Consider the following 27921-nt stretch of genomic DNA (forward strand, 5'->3'; position numbering starts at 1 on the left):
TTTTCATTATCTATATTCTTCCACTTGGTTACATCCTTCGCAGACACAATATCAATTTTTATTGTTATGCGGACAACACCCAGCTCTACCTCTCTACCAAACCATCCTCTTCACTTCCACCAACCTCCCTTACCACCTGTTTACAAGAAATTCATTCTTGGTTTTCATCCAACTTCCTCAAACTCAACAGTTCTAAAACAGAAGTCCTCTTGGTAGGCACGCCCCACACTCTCTCCAAATCTAACAGTTATCCAATTTCCATAAACAATTCAACTGTCCTTCCCTTCCCTCAGGTAAAGAGTCTGGGTGTCGTCCTCGACAGCACACTCTCTTTTCACTCATACATTAACAATGTCACCCTGTCTGCATATTTTCACTTAAGAAACATTTCTCGTCTCCGTCCTTCCCTCACCCCCCACACCACTGCCATCCTCGTCCACAGTCTTGTTACTTCCCGGATTGAATACTGCAACTCTCTTCTCTTTGGTCTCCCCAATAAATCCCTCCAGAAACTGCAGCTCCTCCAAAACTCTGCAGCACGCATCATTACACGGACCCCTTCTACTCACCACATCACCCCCATCTTACAACAACTTCACTGGCTCCCCGTAAAACAAAGAATTAACATTAAAATTCTCCTCATTACATTCAAAGCACTCCACAGTCTGGCTCCTCCATATATATCTGATCTCCTGCACATTGCCACTCCGATCCGTTCACTTCGCTCTTCCTCTTCTCTCCAGCTTCTTGTCTCCCCTGCCCGTCTCGCCACCATGGGGAGCAGAGCATTCAGCCGCTCTGCTCCCCATCTCTGGAACTCTCTTCCCCCTGACATCCGTACCATAGACTCTCTTCCTCTCTTCAAATCACAACTCAAAACACATTTGTTCAGACAGTCCTATGCCATCTAGTCATTCTCCATCTTTCTGTTGTCCTCCATTCTGTTTAGTTTTGCACTTATTGTTTTTAACTGTTTTAATGTTTGTTTTGTACATAGTGGTTTTTAAACTATTTTAATGTTCCTTTGTACAGTATCCTTGGGTGTTTTGAAAGGCGCTTTTATATAAAATGTATTATTATTATTATTATTATTATTATTATTATTATTATTATTATTAGATAGATAGACAGATAGATAGGTAGGTAGGTAGGTAGGTTTAACTGGTTTCTGTCATGTGACCATCAGTGCTGCTGCTGCTGTCTGTACAGCTGATGGTGTTTGTTTCACTCAGTCTACCAGGTGGAGACAGAGTCAGGGGCGGAGTCTGTCCGGCTGCCCTGCACAACCACAGATCACCTGCCTGGAGACGCTAAAGTGGAGTGGAAGGATAATAACTACAGTACAGTTCATGTGTATCAGAACGGTTCTGACCAGCCTGAAGAACAGGACCAGGACTACAGAACCAGAACAGTGATGGAGAGAAACCCTCTACAATCTAGAAACCTCAGTCTGACTCTGAAACACCCCACAGATGCAGACAGTTGGACCTTCACCTGCAGCGTCTACAGCAGGGAGGGAAACATCCTGATGAAGAAACAAGTTCATCTCACAGTCAGAGGTCAGTGGATTAAATCTGATGTTTGAGTATTTTTTCCAATCAGCTGTTCAGTTGTGATCAATGCTAATCAGAGTGTGATTAGAAGGTGAAAGTGAAATGTGTGTGTCTGAGAATAAATGCGATTGAATGAGTTCAGCAATTAGCTGCAGTCTCACAGCGCTGCTCGTAGAGTTCTTGTTTGATTGGACCTGTGGGTGCAGCGGGGCTGACTCACTAGCTTTGGACCTCAGGCTTCTTTGCGCTTAACACAAGCACATTGGAAAGTAGAAGTCTTAAAAACCAAGTTCTTCTTTTACAGTTTAATACCAAACATGAACATGAACATTTACCCAAAAAATGACTTAAATCTAGACTTTGCTGTTGAACTAGCTGAAATGCAGTGTAGGTCAAAAGACTGTGTTGCTTGAAGGTCCAGTGACTTCTAATCTAATCTACTTTTCTTGGTGATTTTTATCACTTTTCTCTAACAGCCAAACAAAAATTACAAATATACATGACATTAGTCACTGCAACACAAAACTATATTGGAATAGAAAGCAAATTACATAACCAAGCTAGAATAATTAAAATTACATTCTATCCATAGAAAAAATGGCTACAACATATCCTGGCCTCAGTTGACTAGTCTGTAGCATGTCAATTACCAACTGATACTTAAACTGGAGCCAATACTAACATTTCTCAAATCTTTGTTTTCATTTTCAACTAATGTACTGTAATTCTTCTTCCCAGGTATTTACAAACAGTTTCCATTCCAGGCTTTTTCTTTATTCTTCATTCTTCTCCCAGAAGTAAACACAGTTTTGTTATGGGTCTTTGAACGACTCTGCTCTTTATCTGGACTTCAGCGCTTCTGACAACTCATTAAGAGTCTGGCATAACTTTGATGATTCTGCCCAACATCCAGGTCTTGGCAGGAAAGGGTCAGTAATGAGGACAACATCTCCAACTTTGAAACTTCTTTTTAGACTGAACCATTTCTGATGCTCCAGCAAGAGGGGTAGGTATTATTGAGTCCACCTTCGCCTGAACAAATCTGTCAGGTATTGGATTTGTTGCCAGCGATGGCGAGTGTAGGTATAATTTTTGTCAAACACGCCTGGTGGAAAGCTGGACTAAGCTTTAAATAACAGCAAATGGTTTGGTGTCAGCAGCTCAAGGTCACTGGGGTGTTCAGTGTTCATAGTTAAGGACCTTCCATTCATGATGCTCTCAACTTCACAAAAGAGAATTTAAAGCCCTTCATCATCCAGTTGCTGTTGTCTCAATACATAGCTCAACGTTTTTCTCACTGTGTGGATTTGATGCTCCCAAATGCCGCCGTGATGGAAAGCAGCAGGTGGGTTGAAAAACCACTGCACTCCCTTTATCATCATCGCTTCATTGACGCAAGACTGGTCCAATTCTGCTAATGCGTCTCGTAGCTCTCGTGCCGACAAAGTTTGTGTCAGACCGAATGATTGGCACTTGACCTGTTCTGGCTTTAAAACGCTGTATGGCAATAATACACAAATCTGTGTCAAAGGGAATAGGCTACCTCGATATGCACTGCTATGGCACTTATGCTTGTAAAAAGTACTCCATAACGTTTGACCTTGACACGCCCTCTTTTGACCTCAAATGGGCCAAAATAATCTACACCTGTGTTTGTAAAGGGTGGTTTTTCAGGATGAAGATGGTCTTCTGGCAAATCTGCCATTTTTTGCTTCTCTGCTTTTGCATGCAGCCTTCGACGGAGGATGCACTCTAAGATCACTTTTCTCACTGCTGCATTAGCTCTTGGTATCCAAGGGTCTTGGTGTGGTGCTGGTCTTGGCGACATGCAGCAGAAGTGTATGAGACGTGATGATGTGGCTGAGTGGCTGTTTTTGTATGTTTTTCTCATTTTCATAAAAAATGAAATGGTGGGTTGTGTGGGAAATGGTGACAGGGGCTCACATTAGTTTGGTGGGCATCCTCTTCATTTTTATTCTTGTTATTCCGCATTTTGGGAAACCTATTCAGTACAGCTGTGACTTCCTACTCCTGCTCTGTAATTTTGTGCATTGTGAATTCTTCAGCAGTGGTACCCCTGGTAATCTACCGGCTGGATTCTTCCACGGGAAACTGAAGCTGGTCATTCAGATCGAGGTGTACGAGGAAGAGCGACTGGGCCACCGTTGGATGCCCCTGCCGACTGTCATCCTAGTAAATGTTTATTTACTTCGAAATAAAGTGGACGAATTTCAGAGCAGCGTCAAATATCTGGCGGAGTATAGGGACACCTGTCTTTTGGCCTTGATGGAGACTTAGCTTAAAGAGCAGGATTGTCTGTTGGGTACCGGTTTGGTCTGAGGAATCAATTCATTGTCTTTAGGACTGTTTCCATTATACAGACTGGGACTTGTTCATAGAAGTGTGTGTTGATCTTAACAAACTAACTGATGTGGTCTTTTCTTATATCTCTTTTTGTTAGGCCTCTATCATTCCACAGAAAGAAATTCATTTTTTCCATAACAAAAAGCCATGGGTGACAAAAAGGGTAAAAAATATAATTAACCAAAGGAACATTTGCTTCATGCAGGGTGACATTGCACAACAGAGAGCTTCATTAACAGTTAAAGAAGTAGCTCCAACTCGCAAAGTACAGGTACAAGCATGCTAAGTGCAGGCAGCTCTCACCCTGCATGGGAGGGGGTGAAATCCATGATGGGGATGCCACCAAAGAAATGTCATGTCTCCCTAAATGGAAGGTCTGACCTGGTGCTTTCCAATGAACTGAACAGTTTTTTTTTCTTTTAATCATTTTAATGTCAGTGATTTAAGTGAAGAATTGTCTGTTTTTAGAAATATTATATCTTCTCAGATTAGTGTTGTTGTTGAAAGGAGCAACATTGTTAAACTTTTCCGTGACTTTTTAACAGAGCGGCCACAGCGTGTGAGAGTTAATGATGTTCTGTCAGACACCCTCACCTGTTCCACTGGATCCCCACAGGGATGCGTCCTCTCACCTTTATTATTTGTTTTATACACAAACGAGTGTTGCAGCCAACATGTAGGTCGTATTAAATGTGAAAAGTAAACAGTGATGACCCTGATCACAGACCTGTAGTGAACAAACTCCCCGACTGGTGCAGATCATCCTTCTTAAATATCAGCATCAGCAAAACAAAAGAAATGTGCTTTGACTTTTGGAAGGATCCTCCGAACATCTCTCCTGTCAGGAGCGAGAACCAACCAGTACAGCTGGTTAACACTTATAAATATCTGGGCACCCACCTGGATGACAGGCTGACCTTTGTTTTTCATGTGGATGCTATGTGCAGGAAGGCACAAAGCCTGTGTTTTTGACTGTAGTTTTAAAATTGACAGTACTTTTATGGAAATGTTTTATTCTTGTTTTATTGAATTACTTTTAACCTTCTCTTTTATCTACTGGTATGGCTCCTTTACCCTCAAGAACAAGAATAGATTGCAGGGGATTGTAAGACTGTGTGGGAAAATTGCAGGGATCTCCCTGAATGACTTCTGAGTCCTGTGGAGTCCTGTACTCCAGTCAAACCAGAGTGCTAAATAAGGCTTGTTTAATTCTTGCAGATCAAAGCCACCCATTGGCTCGTTTTGCTGCTTCCATCAGGGCGCAGGTACAACCTACCAAGATTCAGGACAAACATACACAAATACTTTTTTGTCCCTGCAGCCATTGCCCTGTTGAACAAGTAGCACTACTTTTTTTTATACATATCATAGTTCTTTTAGATTTTTATTGTTGTTTGTGTGTTTGCGACTGATTGTTTTTACTACTGGCTGTACAACAAATTACCCTCACAGGATAATAAAGAGTTTTTGAAGCAATACCGTTGTCATAATCTGGCTAAGACATGATTTTGACCTCCGTGTCCAGTCGCTTGGTGGATGTGGTGGAGAATGAGACGGGATATTTTGTGATGTTGATTCAGAATGACAAGGTGTTTGGCCACTTCAGGCACTGCTGCTGATTTGTTATAACTTCCTCCAACTCTTAGCACACCATCTTGAAAGTATGGATCAAGTCTGAAGACTGAACTGTTACTTTTCACTTGAATAACACCTAGCTGTAAAGCTTTAATCTCTTCAGCATAGGTTTGTCCCTGACTGTATCTGATTGGCTCACTCTCACCCCTGAAAGATCTTTACTGGTAAGATTTCTCTTTTCCAAGTTCTTCTTACACATCACCATCGGCTGTTCCACCATAGATCTGCACTTTTCAGGGTCCTTTTGTGATTGCAGTATGAACTGTTTAAACTCTTTCTTTTTTCACTTAGCTGTCACAACATCTCCTTTAATTATAGAATTCAGGCAGTGGCCTTTGTGCCAACTGGAGTAATACTGCCTCTTGCACAGCCTCTAGCATTACATGACAGCACCTGGGTCCAGTTGGACTCACAGCAGTCTGACTACCACTTAATTATGATGTCCCATCTTGTTTGAATTCTTGCTTGTGTTGTTCTTACTCAGATGTAAGTCGCTTTGGATAAAAGTGCCTGGTAAATGTCTGTAGAATAGAATAAAACACTCAACAATAACAAACAAACACTCAAAACAACAACAACAGAATACAAGCTGGTTCAATGGATATGTGCACTCATCTGGATTTATGCCTGCCACGGCAGTGGACCTCTTGACCTCACTGTTGTCCTCCACCAGGCAAGTATACTGTTCATAATTTCCAGTGTACCTCAGTACGGTCGTATTGTCTGTCCAGAAAATCGACTCATTGAGTAGAATTTCAAGTTCTTCTTTCAGCAGCTCATCAGTCTTGACTGCCACAATTGCTGCTGCCAAACTCCACCCTGGGAATCATAATCTGTTTGAGTGGAGCAACTCAATTTTCCCATCAAAAAGGATACATATTTTTCACCCTGATCATTTGTCAACAAGACATAAGACACAGTGCCATATTCATCTTGGCTGGCATCTGAGAAATGATGGATCTGGGCGGTTTTAGTTTGCCCAAACATGGCAAGCTTCAAACATCTGCTAAATTTCAGCCTTGAAAGTTTGTCGGGGTGCATTTGCCACTGCAGCCATAATTTGCGTGGTCAGTCGTGGATTTCTTCATCCCAACATCTTTTCTCTTTGCAGAGGTCTGTCAGAATGTACTTAACAGGTTGGAGGAGTAGTGTGAGACAGCCCATTTGATTGTATACTGAGCTGAGAATTGATAAGATGCCTCGTCTTGCATGGCTAATCTGACAGGTGTATCTTGAACTTGAACTTATCTGAACTGGTGCACCACTGCACACCAAATGCCCATTCCAATGGTAGCTTATCATTCTTAAGTCAAGACCTTTGATATCACATACTCGTTCATGCTCAGGAATAGAGCATAGTAGAACCCTACTGCTGCTGATTCACTTGGTCAAATAGAAAACACCATGGGCACATTGAGTCATTAGCTCTTTCACTAGAGCAACAGCTTCACTTACTTTGGCAATTGAGTTCAAACAGTTGTCGACATAGAAGTTTCTGAGGACTGTTTGTGTGGCCTCCAGTGTGGTCTTTGTTACTACATCCTCCTGGAGTCAGATGAACCATCTCCAGCTTAACACCTCAAAGACTTCAAGAAGTCCAGCCCACAACCACGTCCAGTGGCCATCAGGGACAACAAGGTGGAGATTGTACCTCGGGTTGTGGCTGGATAACAAGCTGGACTGGACATGCTGTACAGATCATCTGTACAAGAAGGGCCAAAGCCGTCTGTACTTTCTGCGAAGACTGGGATCTTTTAACATCTGCAGGAAACTCCTGTGGATGTTCTATCAGTCTGTGGTGGCTAGTACGCTTTTTTATGCTGTTGTCTGCTGGGGGGGGTAACATGACAAAAAGGTGTGCTAACAGGCTGGAAAAAACTCATCAGGCAGGCGGGCTCTGTGGTTGGCATGAAGCTGGACTCCCTGGTGACAGTGGCAGAGAGGAGAACACTAAAAAAACTACTGGCTATTGTGAATGATGCCAGTCACCCTCTGCACACTGTCATCAGTGCACAGAGAAGCCTGACCAGTAACAGGCTGCTCCTCCCCAAGAGTAGGACCAACCGGCTCAGAGACTCCTTTGTCCCCCGAGCCATCAAACTGTACAACTCTGCATTAGGCAAGAGGGGGAGAACGAGGGGGGAGAGGGAGGTGTGCAGTCCGCCTGATACAACACATGCACAATAATTCATTTGTGCAATAACCCATACAAACAGTTGCAATAACTTATACGCGCAATAAGTGAACTGGGAATCTGTACCACCTCTACTGTGTGCAATGCTTGTTTATATTATTTTATTTAACTTATCTTTTTTTTTTTTTTTTTTTTTGCATTCTATTTTATACTTTTCTTGCACCTTATTGCCTCTGTTTTACTTTATACCTGTATATATTATATCTTAGTGCTTATCCTGCTTTACTGTTGGTGTTTTATTGCTGCTGGTACCCAAATTTCCCTGAGGACTCTCCAAAGAGAGTTCAAAAGTCAAAAGAAAACATCTTATCAAGTAACTTGCTCTCAGCAAGACAAGAAATTACATATGTATATATCTCTCGCTCGCACGTCTGCTGCGATGGTGGTGCGCGCTTAAGTCTCCTACAGTCAATGTTTGTGTGGTCCAGGGAGGTCCTACCACACCATGAATCTTGAGGGAAAGGTGATGACTTTCTCTTCGTGACAGATGAATCCTAGAATCCGGGGTGGCTCGCCATCTCCTCACAGGGAAGAGATTCCAAAATCACCGAGTCCATCCAGATCAACACCAACAGGAAAGGGTAGATACCAAAAAAAACCAGCCTGCATGACAATAAATTACCTTATTGCATACAGCCTTGATATTCATCACATACACACTAAAATGTGAATAGGTTTACATACAAATATGTTCACATACAATTATGTTTTCATACAAATATGTTTTCTTACGGATAAGTTTTCTTACAAATATGGCCATATCTTCAATCTCAACCATTTTAATCAAGTAAAAAACCTGGGAGTGATTTTAGATGCAGATCTCAGTTTTGAGCCACATATTAAAAACATAACTAAGACTGCGTTTTATCATCTAAAGAACATCTCCCGCATCAGGCCGTTTCTCTCTCGAGACAGTGCAGAGACACTGATTCATGCTTTTATCACATCAGATTAGATTACTGCAATGCTCTTCTTTCTGGTCTTCCGAAGAAGTACCTGAACCAGCTGCAGCTTGTACAGAACGCAGCTGCACGTCTGTTGGCAAAGACCAGAAAGAGGGCCCACATTACACCAATTTTAAAGTCTCTGCACTGGCTCCCCGTCATCTTCAGAATTGATTTTAAGATTCTTTTATTGGTTTTTAAGTCTCTTAATGGTCTTAGCCCACCTTATTTATCTGATTTGCTTTTATCTTATGAGCCCACGAGACCCCTCAGGTCCTCTGGTACTGGCCTTTTAACTGTTCCCAGAGTAAAAACAAAAACCCACGGCGAGTCCTCCTTTTATTTCTACAGCCCTCGTATGTGGAACAGCCTGCCTGAGGACGTGAGGGGAGCACCTAGTGTGGATATTTTTAAAAACAGACTCAAGACCCACCTTTTCAGTTTAGAATTTTAATAATTTCTTTTATTATTATTGTATTTACTCATTTCTTTATTCTTAACACACAGGCTGTATTCAGCTTCTATTTATTTATCATTTATGTATTTGTTTTATCATTCTGATTCTCTTATTTCACGGATTATCTTATTTTATGGGTCTTAGCAATATTACTATTACTTTTATACCCAGGGTTGGTTTTTAGATTGTTTTAGATTTGGTTTTACAGTGTTTTATCTCAGTGCTTCCCCACACCACTAGACCCCAGAATTTATGACAGCGTTTCCTTGGTCCTTTTAACTTGCTTTTACCCTCTGTGATGTGTGTGTGTTTGATGGGAAGGGGTGGGGGGTGGGCTTGCTGCTATTGGGTTGGGGTTCTGGGGGATTTTACTCTCTGTAAAGCACCTTGAGTTGCTATTTTTATGTATGAAAGGTGCTATATAAATAAAGTTTGATTTGATTTGATTTGATTTGATATAAAGTTTAATACACTGCTTAACTTTATGCAGTGGTCTGGTAAATTTTCGCCTTCACAGTGCAATAAATGGAATGGTTTTAAACCCTGACCAGTGAATTCTAATCAATTAACTAGAAAAGTATCTTCCTAGTCTTGTTGAAACATGAATTAATTTCAGTTTACAATCAAATTCAATCAATTCTTAATCAATTGAATCCCTGGTTTAACATTTTAAAAGCAACTTTCAAAACTATTTTTAACAAAACGTTTTACAGTACACTTTTAGTAACAACCGCACCAATAACAACGTTTACAGTATATTAGCTGCAGTAAATGGCACCCTGCAGGTAACCAATTAAGTGTTAAAGAAAAAATAAAATCAAGAGCTTTATCTTAAGTTATAGCTTTGCACCATTGAGTTAAACATAAAAGAATACTCTCTAAACTTCAATTAAATAACAGTTAAATTATCAAAAACATCCCGTTGAGCAGCTTTGACTGCACATGTACTGACACACACATCAGGGGAACTGACATGTGCCTGCCATGCTTACTACTTAAGCTAGCAGCGCTAACTTTCTTTCAACTCACCAAGACGGTTAGAACCTCAGGAATTAATGCTCCCAGGTCGTCTTGCACATTCCCTTTGCTCCTCCTGAACCAAATACTTGGTTACAGGACACCCTATTTTTCCAAACAACAACTTTTTCCCTCTCGTCAGCCTTCTGCTTGTTCACGCTGACTCAATCTGCTGCAGCCGCGTCTATAAGGAGGCAGAATCTACTTCCCCATCAATCAGATGAAAGTACCCGTAGTTTTAACTAGAGTGCCTCTAGAGAGAGAGTGGCGCCATCTCCGTTCACTGCAATGGTTCAGTTTTTTTACAGCAATGGCGGCGTATGGAGCCCCTCAAAAGTTCCCAGAAGTTAGCAAAAGCTAAGCGACGGTCAATGTATTTCAATGGAGCAGATTGTTAGAGCTACACTTCTTCAAGGTAAGATGTTTTAATAGTCATATTTCCATATCAGTGGTGCATCGAAATCAACTTGACAGGAGTAATTAAATATGTTGACAGATTGTCACCGTCTAGATTAATATATTTAGGATTATAAACCGATAAAAGTTTATGCTAGCACACTGATAGCAACAGATGCCACAGGCTGATGAATGTAAATTCTGTTCGTCAATATAAATTGATCCAACGCTGTTGATAGCGAGGTTAATGTGTAGGGAGAGCAATTGTAGTTACATTTTTATTTAATTTTAATGTATTTATAAGGCTGTGGAATTATGGACAAAGATATGAAGATGAATACACAGTATTAGATAGCACAATACTCTTAGTATATATGTTTACAATCTTTGCAACTATAAAACCTAACCTGTTAAATGTAACAAACATGTTAACCTTAAGAACTTAACAAAATATACAAATACAAAATAAGTGGCTGATTGTACTTGAGTGCATTTGCTGCACTAGACAGCACTCAGCACTCAGTGTGCAGGATGAGAGCAGAGAAGCAGAGAGATGCTTAAGGGAAGTATATCACTCTTCCCTCGTGCAGCATTGTCCTGAAGAACTTTCAGCAGTTCTGGGGTTGCCTGACGTTAACTGGGATACTGTTCTTCTTCACCTTCCTGGTTTGGCCACTTTTAAGTGTTGTTTCCTGTCTTTTTTTCTACATTCTGCAACCTCAACCATATAAATCTCCCCGTGATGTGTTCTCTGTGTTTAATTTAAAAATATTAAACTTCCCAATGATATGGTCTTTGAAAATGTGTAAATGCATTGTTTTAATATGATTACCTCACATATTTTTTTGTTTTTACAGTCCCTGATGGTGGTCAAATGTATCCTGCTGACTTTGGCCATCCATATTTTCCTTCTGTCCCTGTCTTTGGGGAAGCCATACATACGCACGCCTTTCTCTGAGCGATTGGAGCATCCCCATGCAGCACAGCATACCATGGTGAAGACTGTATTAAAGGATAGCAGAGAAAATAAATGGCTAGATATGCTGATCTAGTCGAGTTTTATTGTAAAGGAATTCTTTTAGGTATTAAATGCATTTGGAAAACAAAGGGTGTTTGTCTGATTTATTATGTATATGTAGGGAGTAAGTCTTGGGATAGTTAACAAACAGTGATAGAAAGCCATGTATTTTCCATGAATTGAAATCAAAATTTTATTTATTTGCCATGGATTTTCTGTAAGAACACATTATATTGTGAGTCCAGACTTGTGTAGTTATCAGTTTGCCTCAGTCAAAATAAGTCTTAAGACTTAAAAGCAATTCACACAAGTAGATACTAATAAGTAAGAATAGATAACCCATTTATTTGAAATGAATTGGGATCTAAATTTTATTTATTGGATATAGATTTCCTGTAAGAACAGTTATCATTATGCTGTGAGCCTAGATTTATTGTGTAGTCACTTGGTAAATCATTGTCGTCACCTGTTGGTATGCCTCAGTCAAGTCTGAAAGATAAAGTTAAAAAAACAGAAAATATTACGATTTACATGCTGTTGATGTCATACAGGTTTAGTTAACTTAACATGATTAATATCAATGAACACAACTATAAAAATATTGCAAAGCAAAGCCTTCATTGATCATTATTTACCGATTATCGTAGTTTTCCTATTATTTTGTATTGGCTGCCAAGCACTTCCTGGAACTTTTGGAGGCTACATGGACCACGTGATCGGCAAGCGTTTTGAGCTTCCGGTGGCGCCACTCTCTCTCTAGAGGCACTCTAGTTTTAACCAATAAGTGGAAAAAATGGCAAACACACCTAACAGACAAGTAATCAAACCAATAAGAGAATGGCTTTGTAAAACAGATCAAATAAACGATAATGAACTATACAAAAATAAATACTGCAGAAAGGAAGAAAGAAAACTTAAATCAGAAAGCTTAGCTCCACTGGGCTACAATAGCTTTGTACGCATTAGCACCCATGAGAAGGTCAATGTCTACTTCAAGTTCTGGGAGATGGACTCTGTTCAGATACGACCACTTCACCAAATATTTCTTCTGTGGAATGTTGGCTTTCTTTGCAGATATGACTGGTTGGGTGTACACATTTGGCAACTGTACATATTGTTGTTCCTCTAAGCCACACACTTCCAAATCGGTGAGTACATAGCTACTCACCATCTACTCTTATGTCATAGTGCGAAGTATGAACTCTGTTTTTCTGCCTCTGATGTTCAACTTGTTCGCTAAGTCTGCAGAAAGTCGCTGTGCTTCCTTGATCCAGGAATGTATAGGTCTTCATAGGAAGGATTCAGTGTAAGCACTGAGAGGGCCTTACTTCCCCTGGCCCCCAACAGAATCCCCCTGTGCTTCCACTGGATCCTTCCTAAACAAAAGGGACTGGTTCTGCTGGGAATCATTTCTACCAGTGGGATCAAACACCATCAGAGCTGCTGACTTCTTCTTTCCATCAGACCAACACAAACAGCAGCTCCATCACAAACGTGTCTGAGTGAAACTTGAACTGATCCACACCCACATAAAGACGGAGAGTTTTCCTCCATCTGGAGGCTCATCACTGGGACCTGTGTGTGTGTGTGTGTGTGTGTGAGGATGTGACAAACACTCTTTCAGCCTCACATTTAAAGAGCATCCAGCTTCTTCCTCCTCACAGCTGGACTCATTTCTTCTTCTACTGTTTCTTCTCAGCTCACACACTTCCAGACTTTCTGACATGTTTCACACATGACCAGTTTCCACTTCCAGCTGAACTGGTTTCCAGCTTTCTGACACACCTCTCCATGTGTGTGTGTTGGACGGTGTAGTGTGTGTTAGATGGACTCACTGAGTCTCAGATGGAGACCTGAACCTTCATGGAAGCTGGTCTGGGATCTGCCAGTGGACTGTTTCCTGCAGCATCCTGTGCTGAGGAGACCCAGATCAGCTGTGTGAAGTGGAAATGTGAGTGTGAGGGAATTTCTCCTCCACATCTCTTTTTTTTTTTTTTTTTTTTTTTTTTTAACATCCTAACATACAGAATGGTGGTCTGTGTGCCATATTTTGCTTGACAGATTTGCTCTACCAAGGGAGACATGTTATATACATGGCTGCCCTTGATATTTTTATTATTTTTATTGTAATCTTATTTTCTTTAGTCTTATATGTCAGTGCCGAACCTGACAGGGAGCTAGAGGAAGAGAGAGAGAGAAATAAAAAAAAAAGGGAGAGAAGGACAGGATTAAAATGTGGAAATAACAGTTGTCTATGCTGCCCAGAACATATCACAAAAAAAAAAAAACAACAACATAAACTACCACAGTACTACATGATACCGAAAGAAAGATAGAATGATGATAATATAAAAAATTACAATAGTCATCAAACGTACCTGCAGATGAACGTACCAACACACAAACATCAGCTACATCTAGTGAGAAGCGGATGGAGAGACGAGCACGTTTGTGAGCATGCACGTGTTAATATGCATGTGTGGCCATGCAACAGGGAGGAAATGTGTACCCGCAAGGGGGCCGCGATCACGCCGCACCCCGAAGCATCAGCGGGGGACGGGGGGAGCCCGAGGCCCCAAAGGCCAAGCAGATCCACAGAGTACCAAGCCCGGGACAGCCAAAGCAGACAGAGCAGCGGCCCACCTGGACCAGAGCAGAGGGGTCCCCAGACCGGAACCCCCGGCGCGACGGGGCAGGGGCACAGGGCAGCCCAGGGCGATGGCGAGCAGGCCCAGCGGGCGCCGGGCGCTGCGGCGCGGGCCGCAGGGAGGGCAGGCGCCCCACAGGCCCAAGGGCCACCCTTTCCCCCCAGCAAAGCCCCACCCAGGAACCCGACGGGGCCCGACCGCCCCAGGCAAAACCATCGTGGACCACACCAACCCAACACCAAGGCTAGGCACCCCAGGGACAAGAACATGTCCGCAGGTCCCCCCCCCCCCCCCCCCCCCCCCAAAAAAAAAACTCTTTACCCCAACCCTTACCCATTCGGAGCCATGAGATGGTGATGGGTCCCACTGCTGCCAGGCAGCAGGACCCCCTCAGGACTCCCTCAGTGTGTGTGAGTGTGTGTTATGTGTGTAGTGCCGTACTGTTAAATGTGGTAGTGTCTAACATGTAAATAAAATCGGGGGGAGAGAGGTCACAAAGGGAGGGGATGGAGGAAGGGCCACCTCGGTGGCTCCTTTCCGCCCACCCATAGCCCATGTGCCCATCCCCCCGAGGCCCTAAATGTATATTAATGTCTAGGTTGTGATTAAAATCTAGTGGGGCGGGCAGTCACAGGGGTCCACCGGGGGATCCCGCAATGGGGACCCCCCAGCCAAACCCACCGCCTCCACCCGCCCCACAGTGCCCTATGTGTAGTGTGTGTGATGTGGGGTGGCGGGGGAGGAGAGGGGCTCGGGGAGGGGCACAACTGGGAGAGAGATCCCCGTCCCAGCCGGGCCCGAGGAGGGGCACAACTGGGAGAGAGATCCCCGTCCCAGGCAGCCAACTCCCCAGCTGGCTGCTGTAGGCTCCCTCGCCCCCCCAAGACCACCCGAGGGAAGAGGGGCAAAGGCCCGGCCCCGCCAAGAGCCCAGCGCACGAGCGCCCCGGACGCCAACCCACCCCCGGCAGCCCACGCCACCACACCAGGGGACCAGAGAGCCCCAGGCCGCACACACGCATCCTGGTCGGGTCCAAGGCACAGTGCCCCAATCCTCCCCGAAGGAGCCCCCGGCGGGAGGGGAGAGAGCGAGAAGGAGAGCAGACTCCATCCCCACTGCCCACCAGGACTCCTGCCGCCCCCCTTCCCCCTACCCCCTACCCCTCCCTTAGACCCAACAGACACATTGTAATCCCAAGGGTACCTGCCCGGCATCGGATCAGCCCGACCCCGATGGCATGCCCAGGGCGACCAAGCCCCCCCGAGGCCCAGGAAGGGCCCACCGAGCTGGAGGGAGGCAGCCCCCACATCTCCTCCACATCTCTGAGATCAAACGCTGCAGAAATCATCTGATGCTCAGACTAATGGAGGAAGGAGGACCAGGGTTCAGGTCTCCTCCAGGATGTTGAAGCAGCCAGTAATGTAGAGCAGCTTCAGGAAGAGCTGAGAGAGAATCCTCTTCCTTCTTCCAGAGGCTGAACTCTTCCTGATGAGCAGCATCCATGGTGTCCCTGAGGATCCAGTCTGAGCTGCTGTTTCAGTCAACAAGCAGCTGCTGAACGTTGTGCTGCAGGAGAAACCACAGCAGCTTTCCTCCTCAACACATCTGGAGGAAGCTCATCTGTAGGAGACAGCTGGGTAGATGTAGCTGGAACATCTGGAAGAATCCAGTTTGGAGTCCTAAAGTCCAGAAGTCGGGCTGAATGTGGATCAGGAGAGATTTGTGACTGAAAGCTGTGGTTCTGCTCTCAGAGACTGAAGCTTTGTCACGTTTGCTTCATCCTGCAAAGATGCTCCAGCTTCCACCAGGACTGATGGAACAAATCCAGTCAGAGATGCAGTTTGTTGGAGGAAGCAGCAGATCTGAGGTCAGTCTGGTCAGCAGCAGCTTCCACTGGGATTGATCTGGATTCATTGATCATCATTTGACAGTAAACTGGAGCAAAGTGGGATCCAGTGAGAATCAAAGCTGCTGTTTGATGGGAAGAAATGAGGCTGGAAAGCTGCTTCTCAGATGTGATGTTGATGTGAAGCTGGAGTCTCTTCACTGATCCAGTTTCTCTTCTTCTCTGCAAACATGATGTTTGTGATGTGAAGAAGAAGAAAGAGCAGCTGCAGCTTTAAATCCACTCACTTCTTCATGGATCTGCTTCTGCAGCAGCTTCTTCACACTGGATCATCTGATCTTCACTCACTGTTTGATCCCACTTTCTGATCACTCATCAATAAGCTGATCAGCTGATTTTCTTCTTCTCTCAGTCTGTCAGGTGGAGGTGGAGGAGGGGGCGGAGTCTGTCCTGCTGCCCTTCAGAACTACACCTGACCTGCCTGGAGACGCTGAAGTGGAGTGGTGGCGCTTAGAACCAAAACCAGAAATGAAGGTCCACATGTACCAGAATGGTTCTGATCAACCTGGAGACCAGGACCAGGTCTACAGAAGCAGAACTAAGATGAATCAAGATCCTCTGGAAACTGGAGACCTCAGTCTGACTCTGGAACATCCCACACATGGTGACAGTGGACGGTACAGATGTAGAGTTAGGAGGAGAGGAGTTCTCATGAGATGGAAAACAGTTCTGCTCAAAGTCAAAGGTTTGTTTGTTTGTTTCTTTGTTTGTTTGTTTGTTTGTTTTCTTGTCTGACTGTCTTCTGTCTCCTCTGCAGGGAGAGTTCAGGTCCAGGGTCAGAGGACATCAGGAACAGAAGCAGATCCGACTCCTCTGATGGCTGATCAATCAGTCTGATCTTTGATTATTGATCCAATCTGACTTTGGATCAGAGAGAAAATATCAGTGAAGGATCTGATGGACGATGGATGAAGAGAGGACTTGTTCCAGCCTGCAGACGTAGTATTGATCAGTAGTGATCAGTGATGTCAGAGTGGAGTCAGTGTGATGTCACATGTTGATCAGCTGTGTGTTTTGGACTCCAGCATCTTGTTGTTGTTTGTTTTAGACTCTTAGTGTCATGAAGGCGTCCTGCCGTAGATCCTGTTAACTGTGACAGAGGTCTCACTCTGGACCAAACTTTCCAGCATCGTGGAGGAAGTTCCCTCACCGTAACATCTGGAGGAAGAGGAGAGGGAACTTTCCAGATGTTCCCTCACCGTAACATCTGGAGGAAGAGGAGAGGGACCTTTCCAGATGTTCTCTCACCGTAACATCTGGAGGAAGAGGAGAGGGAACTTTCCAGATGTTCCCTCGCCGTAGCATCTGGAGGAAGAGGAGAGGGAACTTTCCAGATGTTCCCTCGCCGTAACATCTGGAGGAAGAGGAGAGGGAACTTTCCAGATGTTCCCTCGCTGTAACAGTTAACGTGGGTGTGTAATCCTGGTATCTGAGAACGATGGATGGATAAAGTAAAAAAGAAATGTCTGTCTCTGCGTGTCAATAAATGTAATGAAACTTTATTTCTGGTTTGTGTTTCCTTGTACAGTCTGCCTCGGTAACATTTTCTTTCCTTTTCTAAAGAGCTTCCAGTGTTTTCCAGCAGCAGGATGTTTTTCTTCATCTTGAACTCTGTTGGTTCCTTTACTTCTTCATCTGGATGGAACTGGGTTCATGTGCTGCACTGTTGGATCTTCATGGAAGAAGTCGTTAAAACATGTCTGTAGTGGAAAATCCTGGAAGTGCCAAGTTAATATAAATTTATAACCAGGTCTCACAACTAAACATGATACGCTGCAGAAACAGAAGAAGCTTTGTTTAGTTGGTTTCTCCCACAGTGAGTATTGATCAGTGTTGGCTTATTGATCAGTGATCAGAAAGTGGGAGTCAAACACTGAACATGATCCAGTGTGAGGAAGCTGCTGCAGGTGCTGCTACCAGACTCCATTAATAGTTCACTGCTTTCATTCTTCTTCTGCCACAAAGTTTCAGCAGAAACATGATGTTTGTGGAGAAGAAAAGAACATTTGTTCCTCATCTATTTTCTCAGAGAGAGATCAGATGGAAACGATCAATCCTTCTTAAATCTAAACCACAGTTTAAGACGTTGTAATTAGCAGCAAAGCAGAAGGATTCATGTTACACGACGCCTGGTCCAGGTTTCACATCTGCAGCATTCATGGTTTTACAGCTTCCTTCTTCCTGTCGTCTTCCATGTGAGACAGACTTTTTATTTCATTCAATAAATCACAACTCATTTTAAAATGAAACATCTTCAATCAGATGTTGCATGAAAAAGGAGCAGCAAGAAGTAAAGTCATTTAAACATCATGGAGCAGCTACACTCAGCTCAGAAGTCTCGTCTTCAAACCTCATCACGGAATAATTCTCCAGAAATGAGAGAAGACATAGAAATGTCCTGATAAGACGGTTTTAATGAGGAGAGTCGCTCTAAATAATCTGAAAGTTCACATCTCAGAGAACGTGCTGATGTTAAGAAAACCTACAAAGATTACTGGATCCATTTTAAGCCGTAACACGACTCAGAAATTCCTCCAATGACGTAGATTCAGCTTGTTCAGCTGCGTCTCTGTGATGGACATGTATGGCAAGTGGAAGGGGCCAATTCTATGTTCACCTAGCACAGAAGAGGATTCTTCACCTCCATGGGAGAGCTTTAAAATGCAGATTTTTCTCTGGTTTATGACGCCACATATTGTCCCACATCTCATGTAGAAATCTGATGGAAAACAAATATTTCTGCAGAAACACTGAGTGGAAGCTGGAATTTAACACATTTAATCACAATATCTGACAGAAAAGCCACAGTTAGATTTTATTTCCCTCATCGTGTTCACAACTACTACAAAGTGTTTCTTTGGAAGAAGCTCTCACAAAGTCTTCATTTCTTTTCATGTGAATTTAGTCAGAAATGCTGCAGATATTGAAGTCAGGTTGCTGCTGGTTTCAGGACAAATAGCAGCTAAATGCTGCACTGCTCAGATCCACATGCACACATTTTAATGAGATGGCTTCACACTTCATTCCTCCATGTTTTCTGTCTAGATTCAAGAAGAAACTTTGACATTTGTCATTTTTTATGATAATTTAGAGATTTTTATACAGTTTAACCCTTTAAAGTCCAACCAAAGAAAAAAATAGGTTGTCTTTTCAAGTATTTGTGGCTCTTTAACAAAATGTAAAAGATTAAGTAAAATAGTTTTCTATATTTACCCTTTATAACAGTGTGGTGTATAAAAAGTATTGTAGTTCTAAAGATGTCCACCAGCCTCAGCCTCATTGTCTTCACCAGAGTTTCTCAGTGAAGAATGTTGGTTAATTCAACAAAGAATAATGACTGCAGTACTATTATGTTTATAATGTTTTTATCTAACAGTTATTAAATAATATTTGGATCTGTAGCAAGCAGATCTAAATGAAGAACGCTGAAAGCAGAAATGTGATAAAGATGACTGAATATAGACAGACTGAGTGTCTCTGAGTGGCTGAAAGGACATGAGATTATCTTAACTAAATCTCTTTGTATGACAACTTACATATGAAACATTCAAAAGATTCATTTGATTGCTTGATAGATTTTTTTGTTTTACACAGTGGTGTTATTTTGTTTTGTTTATCATTATTGTAGCAGTTGTTATAATTTGCACCATTTTACATTGTTTTAGGATTTGTACTTGTGTCATTTCTTGCTCTGGATTTTTGCACTAAACATTATTTATTTTTAACTAAATGTTATTTATTTTTATCATTTTAGTAGCAGTTTGTTTAGTTTGGAGTGTTTCAGTGTGACTTTGTTTTGTTTGTTAATAAAAAGACAAAGATTTGTACGTTAGTTACAAAACGTGTGTGACTGAGTGATGTAGCTTTAGTTTCGGTAGCATTTTGCCGCGTAGGTTCTCCTGTTTAGCCTGGGGCACCTGCTGGCCTCGGACCGGCCCTGATCCAAGCAAATATGTCAGTCTGGCATCAGCCTGTAAACCAGAAACTTTAATAATATAAACGTCCTTACAAAGGAAGCTAAATAAAGTAAACGGTTGAACACTGTTGTAAACGGTGGTTGTGTGTCTGCCAGTGTGTGTCTACAGGTCCTGCACTCCCAGCACCCGACTGACTCTCCCCTGAGGTCCTGGCTCATGACAACTTTGCACATAGTTTGCACTGTTTTTAGCACAATTGCACTTTATATTGTTTCAGTGTTGAAATTTCCATGCATCATACATCCTCATCATCATCCTCATGTGTCCCATCCTCTGATCAGCTGATCACCTTCTTCTCCAGCCTTATGTCTCCTCTCTGGTTTGTATCTGACTGCTTTCCTCTCCAGCATCAGGTGTCCTCTTCATGGTCTGTAGCTCTCCAGGGTCTGCATCCTGGTGGACTCCATCTCTGCTGCTTGCAGCGTCTCTTTCCTCAGCTGATCCGTCTTCTTCGTCGTGCAGACATGCAGCGTTTGTGGGTTAACTGGTGTGTGTCCTAGAAGCAGTGATGGTGAACAATCTGAGCCTCCATCATTTCTTAAGCTGGTTGACCTGCAATCACATGTTTGGTGTTATTAAAAAACTAGTTAACATCGGATGCTTCCATTAGTTTCACAATCTGAACCACTTAATCCAACCAGTTAACATCCCATCAGATCTCACAGAACACTCTTTGTATTTACCTGCATCTTTAAAATCATTCACTCTGTGATGTTTTATATAAAGATGATTAAACAAAATAAACACTGATCAAACACAAACAGATGAACCCATTTCTATTTCCCTCCCTCTTTGTCTGTAGATTACAAGTGAAGTTAAACAATGTGAATATAACAACTTTAAAAGCCAAATAAAGTATATTTATTAACATTACTTACACCATAAAAACAATAAACACTCTCCTACTTGCCTTTATGAAAAAGCAGAGAGCAAACACACATGAAGGGAGATGGTGGTGAAAGTGGTTCCGTCTCACCGCTGCGACTCAGACCATCTGACGCGTCTTTGTTACTTCATCAACCTGCTTCCCACAGCTTTCCAAGTGGGAAACCGAAAGACTCTAACGTAGTGGCGACTTTTCTACCATTACAGTCGTGTGACTTAGTGTGGCGTCTTTCACACAACACGAGACCCATTTTATCAAAGATCATAACGCAGCAAAGACGATGCACAGTTGTTTACAAGTAACCAACCAACATGGCCGCTCCCACCACTCCCACCCACCTTTACAGATATCTGCAGCGTCATTTTGCTGAGTCATAATTCCAATACAAGATGTCTGCAATTACATGCTGACTAGGCAGAATGAGGATTAAAGATATCTCTTATTAAAATCCCTTTCAAGAAATCTACAACTGAATTATAGATATCTACATCTGATTTACGACTATCCATATTCCCAGTTAGAGATATCTACAAAATAATTCTGACTAGTCATAATTCTAGTTAAAGATATCTACAAAATAATTCTGACTAGTCATAATTCTAGTTAAAGATATCTACAGTGTTATTCAGACAGGTAAAACTCATTTTAAGATGTCTCAAAAAACAAATGCAGATATGTTGAATTAAGGGCATTTGGAGATATTTTGATTTATGACTAGTCAAAATTATATTGTAGATATCTTTAATTGGAATTAGAGATTTCTATAATTAGATATCTGCAATTTAATTATATGGGATAAGCTTTGTGCCACTGGGGAGCGAATCTGAATTCTTTATATTTGAATTTGAATCATTCAATTTGAATCTGAATATGCCTGTTTGAATAATTGCTTTAAAAAACTGAATCCAAACTACCATATTTGATATTGAATCTTTGTTTTTTGAATGTGTATATTGGTAAAGTTGAAACTTTTGTATTTGAAAAAATTCATTTCCTAATTCATTTTCATAGTTCAGTTTCAGTTCTCTCCATTCAAATTCAGATCTGAAATTCAAATTCAGATCTGAAATTCAAATTCAGATCTTAAATTCAAACTTTTCTGCCACACATCCGGGACCTGACGTGAGGCAAAACTAGTCGATCGCAGATGGAATAACGTCAGTTTTGTGCAGTTGTTTTCGATGGCTACAAGCAGAGGGAGGGCCCAGGTGGCGGCGGGGAGAGAGAGAGAGAAAGAAATGGAGAAACGCTAAGATCCAGGCCAGCCACTTAAGCTACAACGGCATTTACCGTTTCTGTAGCGGTAGTTACCGTTTCCTCAATGGTCTCAGCGGTTTGACACTGTGGGCTGGTTGCAGACTTTTCACATTAGTGGTAACTCCTAATACAAGAAAAATATATGTAAGTTTGCACAGATTGATGTGCACCTCAAGTGACGTACATACACCATGTAAGCTATAACGGACCAGCTTGATCTTTTGCGTTGGTTTGGAAACATTTTAGTAAGTAACTCGCCGGGCTGCAGACACGCCAGATCATGTCTTTGACGGCGCATCGCTGTGAAAGCAGCTTGCAGGCTTATTGGGCTCCGTAAGTCCAGGAGAAACGAGAATGGAGCAACATTCTGTCGTTCCGCAACGTCTCAACCAGCAGTGGCCAGGGTCCACAAACGTTAAATCTCCGTCCTTCAAACACCACAGTGGACATGCCAGTATCTTTATGAAATGTTGCATTTAATTTTAAATAGGTCGTCGACTGTCTTTCTGTCTCAGCAAGCAAGTAAGATCACGTATCCGTTGATCGTGACATTTCATAAAGATACTGGCATGTCCACCATGGTGTTTGAAGGACGGAGATTTAACGTTTGTGGACCCTGACCACTGCTGGTTGGGACGTTGCGGGACGACAGAATGTTGCTCCATTCTTGTTTCTCCTGGACTGACGGAGCCCAATAAGCCTGCAAGCTGCTTTCACAACGATGCGCCGTCACAGACGTGATCTGGCGTGTCTGCAGCCCGGCGAGTTTCTGTTGCCACAGTTACCAACTAGCGTTAAAACAACAATTTACAACAATAAGGCTATTTGACCAGAACTTCTTTTATAGGTGTCCATATGGACACCCTACAGCCAAATAAGAATCGAGTATTCACCCAGACCATTCATGTTTTAATCACACAAAACAACTAAATGATGTCCCAAATACAAAACGGACTTAATCTTCCAAGGTTGCGTCCTCCTCTGGCATATGAAGGTCGCAGAAAGAAGTACAATGAAGGGGCTTGATCTTCAGCCTACATGATGGTTATTACATTGATTATTTAATATCAAAATGGAACAGATCTGAAAAGTTACTATATATATATATATATATATATATATATATATATATATATATATATATATACACACATACACGTATATATGTAGTATATTTTTATGTGTTAAAAAAAATAATGACACGTTTATTGTTATCAATAAGCAATATTACTAAAATGTTTCCAAACCAATGCAAAAAAAAATCTGGCCCTTATAGCTTACATGGTGTATGTACGTCACTTGAGGTGCAGATTAATCTGCAAACCTACACATATTTTTCTTGTATTAGGAGTTACCACTAATGTGAAAAGTCTGCAACCAGCCCACAGTGTCAAACCGCTGAGACCATTGAGGAAATGGTAACTACCGCTACAGAAACGGCAAGTGCCATTGTAGCAAGAGTGGCTGGCCTGAATCTTAGCGTTTCTCCATTTCTCTCTCTCTCTCTCCCCGCCGCCATCCTCCCCTCGCCCTCCCTCTGCTTGTAGCCGTTGAAAACAACTGCACAAAACTGACGTTATTCCATCTGCGATCGACTAGTTTTGCCTCACGTCAGGTCCCGGATGTGTGGCAGAAAAGTTTGAATTTAAGATCTGAATTTGAATTTCAGATCTGAATTTGAATTTCAGATCTGAATTTGAATGGAGAGAACTGAAACTGAACTATGAAAATGAATTAGGGAATGAATTTTTTCAAATACAAAAGTTTCAACTTTACCAATATACACATTCAAAAAACAAAGATTGTCTGTAATGACAAACACCATCGACATGAGCGGGGAAAGTGACGTCATTTGTCCTGGTAAAAATTTAATAGAGGATATGTGAAATTACAGTTGTGTATAGAAGAATGAAACTGTGGATATGTGAAATGTTATTTTTGAATAGGAAGAACTGAATAACAGATATCTCCAACACACATCCAGTCTGGCTATTAAATGTTAAAACAGCTTGCCAGACACAGCAGCATGTTTGTTTCCAGCTTCATTTCCAGCTTGATTTACTCTGATAGCGTTAGCTTTACAAGTTAAACTGCTTTTCTCTTGTTCTTGGCAGGGGCGGATTTAGGATAAAAGCTGATCCGGGGCTTAGCCCACAGTGATGGATTTTTTAGCATGTGTAAAATATTGGTGTTTTTTTTAACAGATACTGCATCTTAACTTTCAAATTCTGATCACCCTAAAGCAGACAAAAAGCACTGGATCACACAAAATAATTAGCTTTAACAAAGCAAAATGACATCATAAAACAACAATATCATCAGTCAGCTGCTGATTGAAGTCACCTCAGATCACTGGTCTAGGGAATAAACCTCACATCCACTAAAAGTAGAAAATATAAAACAAGACGGCTACTAAGTTTTGATGTGAGGATGAACGGAGCAAACAGTGGGTCTGATTTCAGCAGCATCAGGATGGAGGAAACATCTCTGCTGCTGCTGCTCTGTAAGTACTGGACTCATTTTACTCTGCTGTCTTCATGAATGTGGACGTTAAACTGAGCTGAGTTTCATTCCTCTGCAGCTCTGAGCTCACTGCTGTGCTGCACCACAAACGGACTGATTGATTGATAACACCAACCTGAACTCAGTTCTTCATGTTGTTGTTCAGTCTGTAGCTGCAAACATTTAGCAACAGCTCATCTCTTCATTCAGTTTAAACCTTCATTTTATTATAAAACCACAAGTTTGAGCTTCAGCTGCTGCGTTCAGTAACACAGAAGCTAACTGTGGCTAACACGGTAATAAACAGACTTACAATAAACAGTCATTCAAAACTGTCTGAGATGATGTGACAGTAAAATATAGACATAAATAAAATAGTAAATTAAGTTAAAACTACTAAACGTAACAGAAACCTAACAAAAAATAAACTAGAAGCACTCAGAGAGAACAGACCTCCATGAAGCCACAGGGTCACTTACCTGATAAAAACCCACAAGGTCCAACAGCCCACCCAGAACCCCCTATATGTGGAACCTGCTGGACCACCAGATCCAGAATACCAACATGATCCGGGTCAAACAAAGTCGGATTATAACATCTACCATGATGTCATCTTGTCTGTTTTTAATGATTCTGGACGTTTTCTGATGAGTTAGAAGCTGTGACGGCAAAATTATCTCCCCATAGCAAAGAATCCTTAAAAACAACCCCAGATCCAGGCGGTGATCCGGATCACCCTGAAAATCTAATCAGTTGTTCTTTTATTCTATTTCTGACATTTCCTGGATATTTAATGAAAACCCATCTATAACTTTTAGAGTGATGTTGCTGACAGACAAACTTAACAGCAGAGAAATCAGAATAAAATCATGTGGCTCAGCTTCGGCTCTGCTCCAACAAAGGAAGGAGGAAGACTCCGATGGGGGAGTGTTGGAGAAAAATACATTACCAAGAGTCTGGATGAGGGAAGTTTAACCACGTTTATTACAGGAAAGAGAAATAATGCTTGTACAAGGAAAACATCACATCAGCCTCAGGAAAGGTCTCAGGAGGTTCTGCAGAACCAGGACTAAGGAAAGTAGTTTTAGTAGCGCTGACCTCTGATGTCATGGAGGTCCTGGAGAAACTGATCCTGAGATGCCTCAAGCCCCTGATTCCTGCATCACAAGACCCTCTGCAGTTTGCATGTCGGCCCCATCTAGAGGTTGATGGTGCAATCATTCATCTGCTGCAGAGGGCTTCTCCAGACCTTCAACACCATCCAACTCGTGGCTGAGGCAGAAGTTGGCAAACGTATGTAAACATGTACGAGTGTGTGAAAGTACCAAAGATGCAAACTGCTGCTGCAAGACTTCTGTCCTGAGTTATAGATCGATTGTGTAACAGGTACAGCGATGCACCTGATGCTGGCCTTGTAGAGTCATGGTTCACAGACAGAGATGCCAGTTACAGTAATCTGACTACATATTTTAACAAAATATAATCTAACGCGTTATGATGTCCTACAATGTAATCAAATTACCGTTACTCTTCATATTCGTCCTGCGTTACTTCGGCACTCCCCACTCCTTTCACATATGACTTGAAATCAAGCGCCGTGGACGAAAGTTATTTATCTAACTCAACACACCTTCTCATTAACGGTGGTACAGAAATTTTATGTACTCGTAAGCATGCAGTTACCTTTCTTCGCTGAAACTTGACCTTTTTTAAATCGACAAACACAAATCATTCACTGCACATGACTTTAGAAAAAAATATGATATAGAAACTTATTACCCTGGTGCATGATGGGAGGTCCGCCTCTCCACTTCCCTCATCAGAACCTATTCCAAACCGAATTGATTTTTTTTTTTTTAATAAGTCCGTTACTATTTCATTATTTTCTCATGTGTAAACATAAAACATAATGCAGATTTGTCTTATGCTTAATGAGAGATGTTGCTTTATTTTATTGTTATTCATTTGAATTAATGTATATGATGGTAGGGAAGAAGCACTGAATGATTTACAAAGTTAATAAGAGACTGACTATGTTCATAGAAGGTGAAAAACAATTAAAAGTTACAAGTTGCAAAACATTGTAAAGTCACCATTCGTAACTAATGCACTTTCAGTAAAGTATATGCGAAAAAAAATCGATTGTCATTTTTTTGTTTGGGGGGTTTTAACTAATAAAGTAACTAGTAATCTAACTTAGTTACTTCTAAACCTTAGTAATCAGTAAAGTAACTAGATTACTTTTTAAAGAAGTAATCAGTAATCAGTGGTCAGATTACTTTTTCAAGTAATCTGTGGCATCACTGTTCACAGACATCAGCTGTTTTCCATTTCACCTGCTACAGATAAATTATTCCAGGAAAGAAAGAAAGAAAGAAAGGAAGGAAGACAGAAAGAAAGGAAGGAAGGAAGGAAGGAAGGAAGGAAGGAAGGAAGGAAGAAAGAAAGAAAGAAAGAAAGAAAGAAAGAAAGAAAGAAAGAAAGGAAGAAAGAAAGAAAGAAAGAAAGAAAGAAAGAAAGAAAGAAAGAAAGAAAGAAAGAATTACAAGACAACTCAAAGTGCTTTACATTAAAATTTAAAGGAAAATTGCAAAAGAAAACATGAACAAACGAAAAAGAACAGATAGAAACAGATAGAAACAGATAGACAGAAACAAACAGAAGATTCAGTTTCAGATGAAATGAACAGATTTCAAACACAATCTTCATCATGACCATAATTACCATCATCATCATCATCAAAGTACAAGAAACACAGTGGGTAAAACAGAGAAAAGTGACACATCCTGGATGTAACAGCATTTCTTCTGACTGGTTCTGGAAAGATGGATGCTGGTGGTCTGGATCAAGATGACCATCTCTGTAGAAAAGAATATCTTCTTGCTCCAGATCAGTTCTGGTCCACCTCACAGCTACGATGTTTCCATCATGTCCAGCTCTACATGGCAGAGAGACGTCGTGTTTGTCTGTCCTGCAGGAGAGGAAGCAACACAGATTAGAGAGTTTATGAGATCAGAGCCAAGCCAACTTTATTTATAAGAGCACTTTAGGACAGCAACCACTGGACAAAGAGCTGAACATAAAACAACTAAAACAATAAAACATTAAATAATAAAGGACAAGGCAATAAAATCAGCAAAACAATAAAATAAAAAAAAAACAAAACA

The 27921-nt window shown here is 41.7% G+C and overlaps 1 protein-coding gene and 1 long non-coding RNA gene across 2 annotated transcripts in view; both read left to right on the top strand.

The window, feature by feature from the left end:
* LOC121640415 overlaps positions 1-27921 on the top strand; it is a 601409-nt gene that overhangs the window by 149792 nt on the left and 423696 nt on the right. The window contains exon 12 of the mRNA XM_041986133.1: positions 1233-1559. Coding sequence (XP_041842067.1) covers positions 1233-1559 — 327 coding nt within the window. The remainder of the gene's footprint in view (positions 1-1232; positions 1560-27921) is intronic.
* On the top strand, positions 8083-27710 carry LOC121640556. Its single transcript, XR_006010485.1, has 3 exons — positions 8083-8094; positions 23852-23862; positions 27644-27710. It is a non-coding gene; the product is annotated as an uncharacterized LOC121640556 (long non-coding RNA).

This window comes from Melanotaenia boesemani, chromosome 5 (genome assembly GCF_017639745.1).
Source record: "Melanotaenia boesemani isolate fMelBoe1 chromosome 5, fMelBoe1.pri, whole genome shotgun sequence".
NCBI lineage: Eukaryota > Metazoa > Chordata > Actinopteri > Atheriniformes > Melanotaeniidae > Melanotaenia > Melanotaenia boesemani.